Source organism: Aphelocoma coerulescens, chromosome 2 (assembly GCF_041296385.1).
Source record: "Aphelocoma coerulescens isolate FSJ_1873_10779 chromosome 2, UR_Acoe_1.0, whole genome shotgun sequence".
Classification (NCBI taxonomy): domain Eukaryota; kingdom Metazoa; phylum Chordata; class Aves; order Passeriformes; family Corvidae; genus Aphelocoma; species Aphelocoma coerulescens.
The window spans coordinates 70,428,981-70,446,979 of NC_091015.1; the positions used below are offsets into that span (position 1 = coordinate 70,428,981).

The 17,999-nt window shown below is 40.7% G+C and overlaps 1 protein-coding gene across 4 annotated transcripts in view; it reads right to left on the reverse strand.

Annotated features, from left to right (window-relative positions):
- Positions 1 to 5,539, reverse strand: part of ATP9B (ATPase phospholipid transporting 9B (putative)) — a 157,486-nt gene extending 151,947 nt beyond the window's left edge. For all 4 annotated transcript variants that reach the window (XM_069007968.1, XM_069007966.1, XM_069007969.1 and 1 more), the window contains exon 1: positions 5,420 to 5,539. In XM_069007968.1, coding sequence (XP_068864069.1) covers positions 5,420 to 5,514 — 95 coding nt within the window. In that variant the 5' untranslated portion in view covers positions 5,515 to 5,539. The remainder of the gene's footprint in view (positions 1 to 5,419) is intronic.
- Between the last annotated feature and the right edge of the window lie 12,460 nt (positions 5,540 to 17,999).

Genomic DNA, 17,999 nt, shown 5'->3' on the forward strand with positions numbered 1-17,999 from the left:
AAACAAAGCACCACAGAAACCGGGATGATGTTAGGAGCTTTGTCCACAAGGAAGTGCAGGTGTGCCAGTACACATGTAGGGAATTAACAAGTAGTAAGCACCCACTCCCACACACCCCCACAGCTGATTAACTTCCAGGAGCTTCTGTGATCATGTCCAGAGTAGCAGAATGAATAGCGTTAACAATGCTATTTTTACAAAAAAAAGTAACATAGATATTTACAGTTTATGTTCCTGGACTTAACAAGTTATTGCTTCTGGTCAAACAACAGATGTTTGAAGAAGTTACCGTTATTTTGCAACAGCAGTTTTAAAACACAGATGTTCAAAAGTCAATTCAGTTCCATCTCTGGAATGTTTTATCACAGACGCTATATTAAAATTCAAATTAATGCCAATACTGTCAGTCATTCAGCTTCATCCATCATTTTCAAGCTCATTTTCAGGATGAAGTATGTAGGGCCATTCAATTAACAGGTGCGTAGGGGAGAAGATGAAATTGAAACCTGTAAAACTCTGCCCAGATATTGTAAGAACTTTTGTTCTAAACATTCAGAAATACCCAGGAGGAGATTCACAGGAACTAGCAGCATTTCAGAAAACCGTACAGGATACCAAATATCACTGCATATAGCCCATTCAATGGGTAAACTCCACTGATATGTATCAATATTTGGGTTTTTTGAACAATTACGGACATTTTACAAGGCTTTCCAGACCCAATACCAATATAAGTCATGAACTTTCTGTGAACGCCATTCTACAAGAGATGTTAGGTCCTAAAAGCTCAGATTGTTGCATGGCCTCATCAAATAATATTTTCAGTTATTTGGAGACATTACTCTTAGTTATTACACATGAAATATCAAAACCCACTGGAATATGAAGAATAACATCTAGACTGTGAAAATCACTTCATAGTTTAGAATTAGGACACAGTTCTAACAAACAACTGAGATGCATCACAAATCAAGGTATTTTAACAAAGCTCACATCAGACTATGCCAGAAGTGAAAAAACCCCACAGAATTACAGTACAAGCCTTGAGTATTATCTGTTGACATTTTTATTTCTTCTTTGGTGGTTCACGGTGGAACCTAGTCAAACACCCTCAGAAATCATAACCATAAGGACTACAAGATTGCTGGGAACAGCTTTCATTCAAATGAAAAGCATTAGAACAATATTACTACATTAAATCATCTTCTTTTCTTTGTACTACAAAAATTGGTTTGAGATTTGCAAGTATCAGGGAAGCATGTGAATTCTCATTGAATTTCAAGTTCTGCAGACTTCCATTCCCTTTTTTCTGGAATAGATTTCATTTTTTCTACTATACATACTTCACATTAAATAAGCTACAGATCACCAGTTGTTAAGGACCAAGTATCCTGCATTTATCTGTACAAAAGATGCATTACCCTATTATTTGGTTCTTTTTTTCCTTCTTGTGCAATTTGCTTATTTGACATAAAATAATTAAAAAATAACAGTATAGTCAGTTGCCTTAAAACAGAGTTGTTCCATCAGCGGCAAACTGCAGAGACAAGCAACAGAGGTTGATCTGTTCCACAATTTACCCTGCCACAACCACCTAATATATCCAGTAGTGCCATTCAGAAATGCACTACCGTGGCTCATACCATGAATAATCATGCAAGAGATTTCCTTCCAGTGACTGGGTATCTTTCATGACACCACCTTTGTGAGGATCTGGAGTGCAAGTAAATGTATGTCACATAAGGGAAAGCTGGTGTGATGTTCTGGTACCAGCTCAGGAGTCCCAACACCTCTCACCTCAGCCCTATTAGGCTAAATACAAGCATACACTGACAGCAGCAAGCATGAATAAAGCAGGTATTTTGTTAATGGATAAATGATGATTGACTACTGTTTAGTTCCTTATCAGCTTCAAAATTCCACCAGGCTTCTTGTTTTCCTGCCATCAACCTCACATGATAACGGGCACAGCACAGTCAACTTCCTTCCTGCATTCAGCAGTTGATTACTCTGGGGTTGAGAACAAGTCTAACAGATGAGAACAAGCCTCACTGCACATTTAAGGAGAACCCGAATGTTCTCTGGTCCTCCTTCTCCCTCACCATGTAAATAAAAAGCAGCGGCTAATTTTCCTGTAGATAACAACCTTCAAGCTGAAGGACAAGGTGCTGAAACAAGTGCTGAACCAATCGGCTTTTTCCCCCCAAGCCTTTTTACAACTATACAAGTTGAAAATACTAAACAATAGCAAGGATTTTTCAAGTTAATTTTAAGTTGAACAACCTTTTCCTCCAAGATAGATTTCCCTAATTGCTAACAACAGCACATGAACAGTTCTGTCCGAGATAGAGAAAGGTGACAGAAAATATAAAAACTCAATTTCTACTACAAAAGTAGTAAGTTGCCCTTAAGCATCAGAAATAAAAGCAGAACATGCATGTGTTCATTGAACCATAGGTAACATTTAATATGTATTTTTAATTTTTTTTTAAATACACCTTAACATATACAGTATGAATATATAGAATACATTAGTCTTGTCATGCTTATTTATATATAAAGTACATCCCAGGACATTTCACGATTCTTAGCTGGCTACAATTTTATACAGAAGTGTGCATATTGTTGAAGTTTCTTTAGATGTGTGTGGGAAAACATATTCCAGCTTTAAAATATGCGCAGTCTGCCTAAATAAATCTCAAAAGCACAAAGCGCACTATGGACAAACCCTGAGTATGAAAGTCTTTGTCTTTACTGCAAAGCGAACTATAGCAACACTGGCAAAGACTCCTACAGACTGCTTAGCTCAAGCAAAAGAAGCCATCCTATAAATTAGCTGCGAGGCCATTAAAGGTTAGCAACTGATGAGTTGTATTAACTGATGTTGCCCAGCAGCAGGACAATCAACTGGAATGAAAAACACTACCACACTTAAGTTAAGGACGTGTGTATAAGACTTCCAAAAGACTGTAAATTCTTCACTGAAGAAATAAATCACAGCACATCAAAGACTCTTGAAGGTCCAGAAACAACAGCACTGGATTAAACCCCATATACCAACTCTAGTGTATTTTAATGGGTGTTTGTTTCTAGACATCTTCAGAGATATGCTGATGCCAAGATGATTACACCCTTTTAGGCAAAATCCTCAAGCATACATGCACATGATAGGTTTCTGCATATCAGAGACCTCAGTGACTTCACTTCAACACTCTCATAAGTATCTGACATCAGGACCTTTGCTGCAGTTTCCACAGGAATGCAAGGCTTCTTCAGAGTCTGTGCTGAAGATAAAGATTAGAAAAGCATGATGAATCATTAATAAAGGCATAGAAGTGGTAGTTCAATTACAAGCTTAGAGCCATAAGACTTACAAGTCGACTATCTGCACTGCTGTACTTCCCCTCAGACTCTACACAAGACAGCTGTGGTAGACTCTACACAAGCATTCCCATGTTTTGTTACAGGTCCATAGGACACCTCCCAGAGGTGCTCTCATAATGCCAAGGCAAGGTATTCTTGAAGGAGAATGACCAACCTACTCAACTCACATTATCAAAAATAAAACCAATAAAGTGAGTGAAGAGGCCAGTGTAAGTATTCTAACTCTCAGAGCTCAAATGAGCAATTTATTAATCAAGTGATCAAAAATAAAAAAACGCAATAAATGAGCCTGTCAATTTTTAAAGCTTTTATATACCTACCAAAAGTTGCACAAAAGTAATGAAAAAGATAAATAATCACTTTTGTGGAGGATCAGTAAGTTAAATACACAGATTATGAAAGACTGTAACTCTGAAAGATGTCATCTAAACTAGAAGGAATGTAACTCACAATCTTTGGAGGGCAATGTCGATCAAAGACAGAGAGCAAGAAGCAAATTTGTAATGAGTTGGTAGTTCCTTGCTAGTTCCTACAGCTTGCCAAATCTGTTTATAAAGCCACGATTAAACAGTTTGTATAAAGAACCACAATGACACCTTCAATAAACCTGTGTAACCATGTGACTTATGGACTCAATCTATCACATCTAAAGCATTTTTCAAATCACCAAAACACTCCTGGTTAACCTACAACAGAACTCCCAGTACTTTTTACAGTCTAGACTAAGTTTATGCCTACCTAATCCTCCTCTTTATTCCCGAGCACAGCACCTACTGAAAAACAAATTTCAGCGAGAGCTTTCTCCGATTCAATTCTCAAAGGAATAGGGATAATGATGGTAACACTGCCCTACCTCAAGACAGAGAATAAACCTACTACAAATTGTCAGATATTCAAGTATTAATTGGTGAGATGGGAAAACCTACTACTATGGCAGACAGTCCTACAAACTTGTGAAGGTTCATAAAAAAACCTTTGTCCAGTTTAAGAATCAAGACAACATAATGTAAGCCTAACCTATTTTGCACACCTTTAAACTTTAACCTTTCTTGTTAGTTATCCCATCCAGACAAAGAAGGAAATACATTTTATTCATTATGAAACAGATTTATCACTGCATTTGAACTAGAACAACAGCACCAACTATTCTGTTCTTAGCAAGTCCATTTACTTCAGATCCTGCAACTGCTCCCTCCAGTCTTTGTATCCACAACCAATGCTCTACAAGAACTAAAAGAGGAAAGAAACCTCAAACCAGTAAGTATAATCACATCATCCATTGTAAGAGGGCTATCCAGTGGAGATACCAAAATTATGGAGCAAAGTTTTTCCTTGCTCACAACAATAGTATACTTAGAATAGATCCAGAATAATGGGAAGCAAAGAAACATTCAATTTTTGCCTGGAAACAATTTGATGGCAGTCCTTTAAAACATCTTCTCCAAATTGCTTAAGCCCAATAGCGTATCTTTCAGGAAATATGAAGTTATTTTAATTCCCACACTCAGGAATGGTGTCCGTGCTAGCACCCAACAACTAGCTCGCAACACATTTCCTAAGGACGCCCAAACAAGCCCCCCGCCGCGGGAATCCCGCTCCAAAGTGAACTCCTGGCAAGGGACCCGAGTTGCGCGGAGTTGCGGGTGGCGGGGCCGGGCGATCGAAGGCCGCACCCGCGGGCGCGGGGCCGGCGCCGGGAGCAGCCGGGCCGAGGGCGCCCTGCGCATCCTCCCGCCGCCACCACAACCCGTCCCGGCCCCAGCCCCGCCGCCGGGACACGGGAACAGCGGCCCAGGAGAGGCGGCCACAGCCGCGGAGGCCTGCGGGAGCCAGCGGCTGCCGACACCCCCCTCCGCCATCCACGGCGGGGCCGCCACCCCTTCCCGCCCTCCCCCCGGAGCGGGCGGGCGGTCCCGGAGCCCCTCAGGGCAGCGGGGCTGGGCGAGGGGCGCAAGCCACCCCGCCCGTGGCTGGGGACAGAGGAAAGAGAGGGGAAGGAGGAGGGCAGAAGCCGCCGCGCCGGCCCTGCCCGTACCTGCTGTGCCGCTGCGCCGCGGCGGCGCTGCTGTAATAGGCCGCCCTGCGCTGGGCGCTGCGCGGCACCGGGCGCAGCGGGATCTGGTCCGCCATCTTGGGGGCGCCCCCCCACCACCCGCCGGGCACCGCCCGGGCAAGTGACGTCACGGCCGACGCCCAGTGACGTCAGGAGGGGCGGGGTCTCGGGGTAAACACGGGGCTGGTGGGGCGCGGGCAGCGCGCGGGGTTGGTGGGCGCGCGCTCCCCACAGCCTCCGCGGGGCTGGCGGAGCTCAGGGCTCAGACAGCGGGATCCGCCCGGATCCGCCCTGCGGGAACGGAGAGGAGGGAGCCGCGCTCTGCTCCGTGCTGCCGGACAAGAGGCAACGGGCAGGAGCTGATGCACAGGAAGTTCCACCTGAACATGAGGAAGACCTCTCCTGTGCGGTTGCCCAGAGAGGGTGTGGAGTCTCCCTTACTGGAGATACTCAAGAACCGTCTGGACGCAGTGCTGTGCCATGGGCTCTAGGGTGACCCTACCCGAGCAGGGAAGTTGAACCAAATGACCCCCTGTGGTCCCTTCCAACCTGACCTGTTCTGTGATTCCATAATTATTCAGCTTCTGAAGTACCATACCTGCAAGTGATGCTTTCCAGCCATTAAACAGAGACAGGTATTGTCTCAGGGTCATACATACATCCCTGTATGTCAGGGATGATGAACCAGTCTGTGGGACCTCACAGGGTTGATACACAAGTCACCACCAGCAAAAGCCTGAAGAGAGGTGTGTTCATAGACCTACTGTAGGATGTTATCTGTCAGAATTCCCATGGAATCAGATGCTGTGGGGGAGCAAAAGGCCTAACACCATTACAAATATAGAAGACTTTCCACAATAGGAGAAAGAAAATTATTTTCTTTTTTTCTCAATGCCTATTGCTAAATGAAGTTGCTCTTATGACCCAGACACTTCAGACCAAAGTGTTGCTGCACCTTACAGTGTATCTTCTACCTTCGACCAAGGGAAGGATGGTCATTATGGAGGCACCACAATACACAGCTTACAATGAAGAATGCTCCTATCTGCTGGAGTGAAGGTTATGGAGCACTGGCAATTTTTCCAAGTGCAAATTTCTGAGTAGAATTATGACTTTAAGAGTTTTATCTGGATACTGAACTCACCAACAGGCACAGAACACTCCAAGTTGAACCAGGAGATGGGAACAACAATTACAGAGAAGGCTCATATAGGAATAGAAGGGAAAAATATCTGTGCTGGGCATTTCTATGTGACAGGACTTTGCGGGGTATTCAAAGGGTCACATTTGGAAATGACAAAAAGGGGAAAGATTAATTTCACTTTTTAACTTTGTTAATCCTTGTAATGTTCATGGTATCAGAATCAGTTCACCAGTAGAATCATAGAATTGTAATTTAGGTTGAAAGAGATGTCTAGACATCACCTTGACCACACCCCTGCTCCAAGACATTACTTTTAATATCAGGTTGTTCAGGGCCATGTGCAGTGAAGTACTGAACACCTCCAAGGACAGCACAGTGTTTCCATAACTTCTCTGGGCTACCTGTTGCAGTGTTTATCTTGTGATAAACAAATTGCTAATAAGTACTCAGAGTTTCCTGTGTTCCAACTTGGGAAACACAGGATCAGCCATAACCATCCATCTCTGAGAAAAGTCTGGGCTACATCTTCTTGGTATTGTGCCATCAAGTAGTTTTATTCAGACACAAAGTTTCTTCTTAACTTTTTCTACTCCAAGCTGTGCAGGCTGAGCTCTCAACCTCTCCTAATACATCATATTCTTCAGCACCCTGGCCATCTTGGTCACCCTTGCCTAGACTCACTTCAGAATGACCCTGGACAGGGTCGTGGAGAGGATCACAATGACAGATTGGATCGGGGCGGCAGGGCAGGGCACTGATCGGAGCCCAGGTAGGGACGCGGGGGCGAAGCGGCAGGGCAGCCGTCAGGGACACAGGGAGGCAGGACAGGTGCAAGGGCCAGCAAAAGCCAGCAAGGGCAGGAGAGCCAAAAGGCAGGCTGGGGCCAGGTCAAAGGAGGGAACAAGTGAGCCAACAAATGAACAGCAGCAAGCAGTAGCGAGCAGCAGTGAGCCCCCAAAAAACAAGACTCAAAAACTCCAAAGCCAAAAAGCCCAAGCCAAAAAGCAAGTCTCAAAAGCCCCTCAAATCACCAAGCCTCAAAATCAAAAGCACAGTCTCAAAAAAGCCCCCAGCCAAAAACCACAAATCTCAAAAGCCCTCCAGAGCTTGGGGTGCCATTACTTTTTGTGCCCCTGGCTCCTCCCAAAGTCCGCCTGCTGACAGGAGACCAGTGGCCCAGTCCAACGTTCCACTGCAGTCCATTGGTGGAGACCTTTTGCCGTCTGATTGGAGAATGTCTCTGAAGGGTACAGGGTCTTTGGTGTTCCCCTGCTGACTGCCTGTCCCGTGTGAGGTGAAATGTTTGCCAGGTAGTCTCCTCAGAGACAAGGCTTTCCTCCATCTTCTCCTAGCTGCCTTCTGCAGGTGGCACATGTGCAACCCCTCCTCCACATGCCTCTGTCAAGCAGTGTTGAGACAAATCAAAACAAAATTGACTCCTCACAACTGGACATGGTAAGCCAGATAAGGTCCTACAGGTACCAGACAGAGGAGAAGGGTCACTTCCCTCTTGTAGGTGCCTTCTACACAGTTAGTAATAAAGCCCAAGGTGTGGGTGTGTGACTCTGCTGGAAGGGCACGTTGCTGTTGCATCCACTGCGTAGCAGTTTGTGATGCGTGTATGGTACTGCCTGTCTCCTGCCTGCTCTGCAGTGACGGCTGTAATTTATGTGTTGGAATAATTAAACACAGCCCTGAGTTTCAGGGTAATAATTATGCGAGTCCTAGGTGCTTTCATGACTGTTGTTACTGCAATTCTGCACATCTCACAACTTTAAAATTTTAAACTTTAATATTAACAGCTATACATTCAGAATCCTCATGTGGCTATGGAAGTTACTGCAGGTCACTGATGCCAAGAGAATTAAAGCTGTTGCTTCCAGTTTATTAATTGATTTAAGCCCATGGAAGAGCAGTTTTTGAACTGAACAGAAAGCACTTCATTCACAAGTTAGTAACCTAAGATTAATCTTCTTGTCTGTGCAGAACTTTGGTTCTGGTTATTTGGTTATATTACTGGTGATTTAACAGGTTGTTTGGCCTGTAACTATCTCTAATGTTAGTCAATTACATGTATGTGTTTGTAAATTCCATATGTATAGAAAAACACATGATCGAGCATGTATAATGAAAGGTTTATTATTGTCAGATTTGTAAAGGACCCAGCATGAGACAATCATTAGGAACTATAAATGCCTTTAGAGTCTTAATTTCTTACTGAGTCTCATGTATTCTATAAAGCATTATTTTGTTTATGACTACTTTAAGGTTTTAAGAAATAAATACTTCACTATTACCTATGTACAGAGAAGATTTCAAACACAAAGCCTTCTAAGAAGAGGGAATTTAGTTTTTTAGTAAACCAATGGCCAAGAGAGTGACAAAATGGATTATTTATCATTTTAAATACATGCTGTTTTGATTACTTAAATATATGTTTAAAGCTTGCAGCTAAGACAGTTGCTGGAAATCTATTATGATTTCACCTTCTTGATAACTTTAATTGCCTTTTTGCACCACTATTTTCATAAAATGATAGAAGCTCTTAAGTGCAGGATCTTTGATTATGTAGCATGTATTATCATTCAGTTCTACCTCTAGATTATGATGTAATCCTGTGTTAGAAGCTCAGCGGGACGAGGAGCCCGGGCCCCGCGGGAGGAGAGAGAAACAGTCCAAACCAATATGGCTGATAAAGCGAACTCCGTTTAATAGCAGTCCAAAGGCACTTATATAGTATATCAGCTTGTTAGCTCCTAAGTGGCTTAAAGCTTATCAAGACACATTTCTATTTCTGCGTAATTGGACTTACATTGGCAAGCTTCCATAGTCTTGTTATGATCAAAAGAATTCAGTGCTCATCTCCCTCGTTCACTCCCAGATAGTACAGCTGCAAGTTTTTCACTCCCTCTCTGTTTCTCAGGCCTGCTAGTTATCTTTCACACAGGGACTTTCCCATGGAAAGTTTTCTCACACACAAGCCTAAAACTTCCAGGCCTATTGCTTGCACAGTTCTTTTATTGATCCCAATAATTCTATTTCCCAACAATCCTGTTTTTTGATTTTTAAAGAAAATTCTAAACATTTATATAAAAGTTTTCATCATGCAAAATTGAGACTTTGGTGTATGTTATGTGTTGACTTTTCAAGATGCCTTTAGAAAATGTCCCTGCATTTTCAAAATATTATTTCCTTTCCTATTTAGAAATACCGAAAGGTCACAGAATAAACTTGCTTTTGATCCAGATTTTGGTATTCAGGCATTTCAGGCAGGTGTCATTTTGCTTTATGAAAAAAGCTTTTTATTTCAGGGATTGATTTCAATATTAAGTACTGGCTAAGTAACATTTGTAACTTAAATATCATGATAACATGTGTTTGTTATAAGTAAATATAGCACCACTCTGAAATAAACTTTCTGTATCATCCTTTCTGTGCTTCTTTTTTGCATATTTTTGCATTTCTAACAAGTGGCAGAGATCCAGAATCTACAATTTATGGATCTTGTAACCTCTTGGTTTGACTAGGAATGAGCTGGCATGGAAACTGTTTTGTATTTGTTGCATGTATCTACTACAGGTGCAGAACCTATCTGTAACGAGTTTTGCCAGATATCCCCAGAGGGCATTTAATAATAATTTATACTTTTGTTACCATTTTACTTCTGTTGTAAATGTTCAAGGTTAAGTGCTTCTCCCTCCTAATCCTGGTTATGTATCCAGTCTGGGCTAGGGTAACAGGGGAAATGAACAGCAGTTTGAAGTTAATTCATTCTTTGCTATCCTTTTCAAAGCCAAATTATAAAATCATTTATACTGGAGTAAATCTGTGGAAGTGATACTAAAATCATTGAATATAAAACAAAAGAAAAAGTTTCAGTAAGGCTCATGTAATGTTACATGGTACAAAATTGACATTACTTATATACTAGGTATTTTTTTGTCTTATCCTTCAAACCTCCTTGTATTTCTATTTTAATTGTGTAACCTTTTTCGTCAGTGGTGAACCTGCTTTGTATCTGTCTTCAAATTTTCATCAAATTGTAAATTGGTCCAAAACACCTAGAGGCTTAAAAAAAAAAAAAAAAAAAAAATCACTGGCAAGACCAAAGCACAGCAACATAGGAAGATTATGGTTTTGCTTGTAGGAAGAGCTGAGGGCAGCAAGGAAGACTATACCAAATAAATTCTTACACTGTCAGAGAAAGGGAGCAAAACAAATACAAAATAGAGGGAACTAAACCAGCCGCAGTTGGCAGTTTTAATAATTCTAATAGCAGCCCCCTCATATCTTCAATCTGTATCAGTAGAATGTAACAAAATGTTACTCTGCTCTGCGAAAGAACAAAATTGGAGACACTGTTTTCTCTGAAAGGATCCTTGTTTTAAAAAATCCCTTCAGACAATGAAGCCACATGCAATTCAGCTATACACCAAAATAAATGAGTTTAAGAACAGCAACAAGTAGTAAAAGTAATCATATAAAATATTACTATACTATAAAAACACTGAAAACAAAATGCTGTTCACATATTAAAAAATATTATTGTCTACATAGCTAGAAGAAAATTCTATTTCTATGCATTTTATTTTTAATATACACAACATTCAGTGTTTGTCAATTTATTGTGCTCCCAGCTGTAACATTTCTTTCAGACCTTCTTTCAAGGTCTTTTCTTTGGTAAATGTCATCTCTCTGCAGCCCTGCAGGATTTATGGACTGTCAAATCTCTATTCCTCCTTTTGTAGTCCATCCTTACCAAAATATGCATCCCACAGCTCTGGCTTCACTCCAGTCCTGTGTCACCCTCACCTGTATTCCACCAAGTCAGTCGTTCAGAATAAAATCCAAGTACTATCTTCTCCAATTATGTCAGAAAAATACTGTATCATCCAAAATATGATGTATTTTGGATTTTACTAGAGATACATCTTCTAGAGAGTAACAGGTCTGGCTGAAAGGGCATTTTCTCCAATTTGCTTGGCAACACTTGAGGCAGAAAAAGTGCAAATCCTAAAATACTTAAGTAAAATTGGTTTAGAAACAAAGGTAAACCTTGGTGACTTCTGATAGAAATATCAGTCATGCTTTCACTTAAGATATTAAGTGTTGATTGTGAAGAAACAAAAGGAGAAAATGGTAAGTACAATGTTCATTATTTTACCACATGTTCACAACAACCTTTCACTGAGAACCATCTAGTAATTTTTACAGTGTCTCTTCAGTTAAGTTAACCTCTAACTTAAAAATTGCTTCAATATACATTTCAAAATCCCATGCCTTTTAATTTCTAGTTAGCTTCTGAGGTACTTTTTTTCATGCTGTTAGTGTATGTAAATTCAATGCTAGATTTCAATTTCTAATTGGAGAAAAAAAACCCCCATGGACTCACAACTTTTAAGCTGGATTACCAACTTCTGATCTTCTCTTAAAATGAGAGAATATGCAATAAAATATTCCCATGATCTGTGGTGCAAAATTAACAGCAAAACACACCAGCACTTTCAAAGGACTGTTTTTTCTTTTTGAGCGTTCTCAGTGGGTTTCTTTTTTCAAATCCATGCTGTTGATATTTCAAGTAAATAAATACAGCTGCTTTAACTAGGTCTTGAAACTGAAAGAAAAATACTCCCATGGATTAATTACAAATTTTGTATTGTTTCAGAGCTTCTGAAAAGGTCGTGGAAGGACAAACAAGGCCCAAGTGTAAACTCAAGTATCCAGTTGTGATTGCTGGTATCAGACTTGCTTGGATCTGATTTCCTTTTGCAGTTTCTGATACAATAGTGACCAAAAGCTTCATGTGGGGTTAGGGGGTTTTTGTTCTGGGAGTTGTAATGGAGTAGATGAAGAAAAACTTTCCCAGACGATAAGTGACAAAATTCTTAGTGTCTTGTAAAGCATTTCCTTCAGAAGTCAGAAATTACTTGAAATCTCCTCTTTCTCTGATATCTCTCTCTGTCAGTCCCAACCATCAGCTTAGGCTAATAATAAAAAAATTTTATTTGCCTCAGACTTGCTTCTGAAACCTGTTTTTTCTCAGACATTTTAGCCAATCAGATCTGGTTTCTGTTAAAACCTAAACATCTTCTCTTTGATACTGATTTTTCTTGTATCTTTTATCCATATAGGAAAAATTATTTTCACAGAATCATCAAGGTTCGAAGGGACCTTCAAGATTATCTAGCTTGACTGTCATCCCAACACTGTGGATACTGAAAGCTTGATCGCAGAGAAATTTTCCAGCTTTCTGCCAGCATCCGTGTGAAAGTCTTGATTTCACATGCACGCTAGCTGGGAACAGTGAGAGGTTTTTGTAAACCAATACCTTTTATCTTGCAGCTGCAGTTTGTTATGCACTTTGTTATGTTATTGACTGGAGAAATATTTCCAAATGGGTATTGTAGGGTTTAACCAATCATTCTAAGAGGTGGATGGTCAAAAGACCAACAACCTTATGCCATTCAAGTGAACCAGGTTATATAAACAAGTTTTGAAATTAATAAAAAAAGCCCCTTCCTCTCAACTGGAGTCTATGCCACTTTTCTCGCTGTCCCTGGTACAACAGTGACACAACACTAGCACAGTCACCCCTAAATCATATCTCCAAGTGCCACATCCAGACAGCTCTTGAATACTTCCAGAGACAGTGACTCCACCACCTTCCTGGGCAACTTATTCCAGAGCCTAATCACACATTCAGTGAGAACTTTTTTTCTGATATCTAACCTGGACCTCCCCTGGCACAACTGAGGGCCATTTCCTCTTGTCCTTTCACTTGAGACATGGCAGAAGAAGCTGACCCCTACTTCACTCCTTCCAGGTAGTTGTAGAAGTTGTAGGCTTCCTCAGCCACTCCTCACAGGACTTGTGCTCCAGACCCTTCACCAGCTCTGTTTCCCTTCTCTGGACATGGTCCAACACTACAATGTCCTTCTTGCAGTGAGAGGCCCAGAACTTGACACAGGATTTGAGATGTGGCCCCGCCAGTGTACGGGGGGCAATCACTGCCCTGGTTCTGCCGACCACTCTATTCCAGATACAGGCCAGGATGCCATTGGCCTTCTTGGCCGCCTGGGCACTGCTGGCTCATGTTCAGCCACTGTTTACCAGCACCCCTAAGCCCCTTTCCACTGAGCAACTCTCAAGCCACTCTTCTCAAAGACTGTAGGGTTGCATGGGCTTGTTGGGATACTTTGCCTTGTAGAAGCTCATGCAGTTATCCTTGGCACATTCTTAGCCTCATGACTGTTACCATACCCTTTTTCTGGTATTGGGAATGTCAGCTACTTTCAGATCAACTCAGCATGAGCTGAAGAAATAATTTTCCCACCTCATCACTTTCAGTGTCTTCTTTCTTTCTGTGTCCTTCCTCTACCTTCTTCCCCAGTACTGCAGTGAGCAGCAATCTGTTCCTGCTAAACTCCTTTTTTGTCACTGAGAGATTGTTTCCCATCACTAATCAACAGATCATTCCAGCGGGTTTTGTCTATTTCTATAATTTGCAAATATTTTCTCCCATTCCTTGGGGAATTTCCCCATAAATGGAAAAAAAATTCATTGCTTCTTTTCAGAACTAAGAAGGGTCAGCTTCCTTCCACAAAGCAAACTGAAACCAGGATTGCCCTCAACAATACTGGATAAAGAAAATAAATTTTGTCTCCAAAATACTAGGATAAAGACCAATCAGTCTACAAACATGAGTTACCTGCAACTTCCAATATCCTTATCTGATTCTAACTTGTCTAAATCTGGAAGAACTGGTAGCCAAACACAGTGGTTTTTGAAAGTAGATAATGTTGTGAAGAGCCTTAAAACTGAAAAGAAATATGTACTTCATATAGCAGAGTAAATAGGTTATCCACAAAAACTGGCTATGACTGTATCCATTTTTAGTCCATTGTTTTAAAATAGTACCTAAGGTCTGAAATGCATTTAGATTGAAGTCATCAGGATTTAATTTCTTGGATTCCAGAGGCATGGAGTCATAGTCCATGATGTTAGTGAAAATAATTATATAACCAGAATTACAGGTGCAAGATGCAACAACCCAACAGATAAAACAAGATTGAAACAAACAGTTGAGGGAATGAACAGCATGAATTTCTTTTGCAGTCTGTACGTGCAACAGTAATTATGATTGGACAGACAGCTGTGGCTTGCCATTTTTCAGCCTTCCCATAAAAAGAAAGCTTTTTCTAATCCCCAAATAAATTTTCTATTGAAGGAATCTAAAAGAGCCCATGTCTTGTACAGACTGCAGGGAAATTTCATTAATTCGTTTTTGAAGGCTGAAAAGAAAGGAAAGAGGGAGAGAGATGTGCATTGCACCTTTGAGTCAGAAGGTTGTCGGCAAGAGGAAAGCAGGGTAAGGAAGAAGCTCTTCAGAAAAGTGGGAGTCTTAGTGAAGTGTTCTTCTCCCATAAGTTTCCTGTTTAAAAAAAGAAGAAAAGCAACACTCTCTTCTGTGAATTCCGTCAATGCCACAAGACAGGTATTTTCTCTTGATGCTGAAGATGGACTTTTTGGGGGGGATTATCTGCTCTTTTTTCCTATCTTCTCGATTTTTTTTTTTTTGGCTTTCTTTTTTTTCATTTAAAGCAAGGAAAGATCTGAGTGATCTGTTTGCAGGCCATGAGAGAGGTGCTTGAAAATAATTTCACAGACCTCTGGTGCAGTATGGCAATACAAATTAAAATGATTTGCCCACAAGCAGACTCAGTTAGGATTAGGACTGACTCATAACGACTGTCCTGCCAAGATCATAGGCTTATTCCTTTTTCTCTACAAAATTTATGGATTATTATACACATCACTATTAAATATTGATCTTCTAGGAAGCATGTGTAATCTAAAGTTGCATCCAGTTTGGTTTCTGGAAAGATGCAGGTTGATCAGTATGAGAAAAAAGAGAGGGTACCCTGCAAATGTCATATGACATTTTCAAGAAAATAAATGTAACTTTGTTTTAAGACCAAAGATGTCTCTTCTGGAAAATAGAAATGAATGTTTTACATTATGTTTCCCTATTTACTAGTAATGTGCAACATGGTCTCTAACAGAAGAAAAAATGGATTTTATTACAGGATTCTAATTTGAAGACTTTGCTGAGACAGAAGCATCACTGATAGAGAGGAGAAATGTATCCTTGTGCCCTTTCTGAAACTTGAACAATGTAAGTGCAGGGGTACATAAAAGACTGAGTTCAGAATGGGCCTGTAGCCTCAGGCTTCGTAGATCCATAGACATTAACTGTGAGGTGAATGGGGTGTGTGTGAGTATTTGAAATTCAGTGTCTCCTCAGTCACCCTGGTCAGCTTCTAGTGTCCTTACAGCAAGGAGCCTTTCTGCTGTCTTCTTTGCTTCCTTGCTGTGGGTACAGCATGAAAAGTTTTTGGCAGTGAGCTCAGGCAAGAACACAACCAAGGGCAGTGAAAAACAGGGCTTGTATCATGATCTAACTACAAGGGGACTTTGTGGATAGCTGACTTCCATTCAGTTATCTTTGTTCAGTATAGATGTGTGTTTATATATATATGTGTATAGCCATATGTCAGCTGTACTGTGACTGAGATTCCTGTTCTGTCTATGAAGTTTGGAAAGTTTGCCTTTGTTACATGCCATGGCATGTACTTCAAGAAAAAAGACATCAGCTAAAGCATCCCTATATCACCAGCAATGTTTCTGGGATCAGAAATGCTGCAGAGCACTGACATCTCTTATTGTTCACCCACCTGTTAAAACCACTTTACCCTCACTGCTGGTCTGAGCATGACTAAAAGTCTGGATAGACTTAGGAGAATTGACCAGATGAGTTATGTTATCAGCTGTGCAAAACTCCCAAGGTACAAGCCTGAGACACAGGCCTTTGGACACAGGGCTGACTCAAGGAGGTGAACAAAATGGAGTGAAAATTAGTATATACCCAGAAGCAAATGTGCTGATATGTGCTGATAAAGTACTATGAGTGTGACACATCTGGCCTCATTTATTCCCTACTTTTCCCAAGTAAATTTGGGGATGGAGCTGGAATTTTTCCACAACATAAAGACATAGGACCAGAACTGAACAGTAATGAACTAAAAAAGTCTATGGGAAATCCAGTGAAAAATTCACTTTGCCTCAGTCCTAGTCTAGTATATTGTCCGGAAAGTCTTCTGTCTGCCAACTTATTCCAGATTTATTTACCTTGTTCAAAAATATGGAACTTCATAAGACAGAAATCTGCCCCATCCACCGTATTGCATAGGGGATCTCTGAAGTATGAAGGTTTTCAGAATGGTAGACAACATATTTTTGAGGTGACCTCCGTGCAACACAGAGTGCAGTTTCAACTCTTAATAACCATTCCTCATATCAGATCAATTAGAAACTGTGTCTCGCCCAAGGAACCTTCTGAAAGCCAGTTAACAAAGTGCCATTTTCTCCTGTGCTTCAGAAAGTCCATGTTCTACCACAGGAGCGAAGAGCCTGAGGCTTCTTCCCTTTCCGAACAAGTAGATTTGGGAAACCCCTCATGATGCAAAGAGTGGGTTCCCTGAGAAGTGGAAGTTTTGTTGTTAGATACTATGAAGATACAGCATGATAGTTCTGAATGTTTTCCTTTAATCTTATGAAATAGAGTTATAAAGAGGAGAGAAAAAAAAATAGGCAGCTAACAAATCTCAAGCCTTGGTACACATCAAGAAAATACTTAATTTTCACGGTCTAGTCCATTCCTAGTACATTTTTGGCACTGGTAGTTTCAGGAAGAGAAGATGCTCCATAAATCCAAAGGCAAAATTTCACCTGTGTTTGCTTTTAAGACACGTACAACTGAGATGCAAGTCTGTATACAAAATCTCCGGTACCAGTGTTTCATTTATATCTACACACACTAGCTAAGAAACTTATCTAACTAAAATGTCCACTTCCTTTTAGTATTACAAGTTGTAAACTTTCAACCCTTTTGATGAAATGAAATCTTCATCAAATGCATTCTAAAGAATAGGTCTTCAATTTATAACTGCCTCTCATATCAAACCCACTAGGAGCATAAAAACAGCAATTATTTATAATAACTTTATTTGGTATAATTTCCATCTGTCTTTGAAAGCTCTTCCTGCTGTTTTCAGGCTGTGCATGTTAAACAGAAGTGCTTACACTTGACCTTGCTCTTGATCCACTCTTTGTACGCAGCAGTGCCTTTCTTCTTCTGAAAGATAGGTACAATTTGTGTCCACATAAATTATACTGTACTTGCTATTAACATTCTTTTATCTGGTAAATTACTTACACTGATTATGTTGAAGACTGTTCTATGAGCTGTTGATAATGCAGGTCTATGATTTGGATGTAATACGTCGTTCTTAATTTAGGACAAGGATGAAAGGAGATGGCAGCTTGCTATAACACATGCAAAAAATCAGGTTCTGGCCA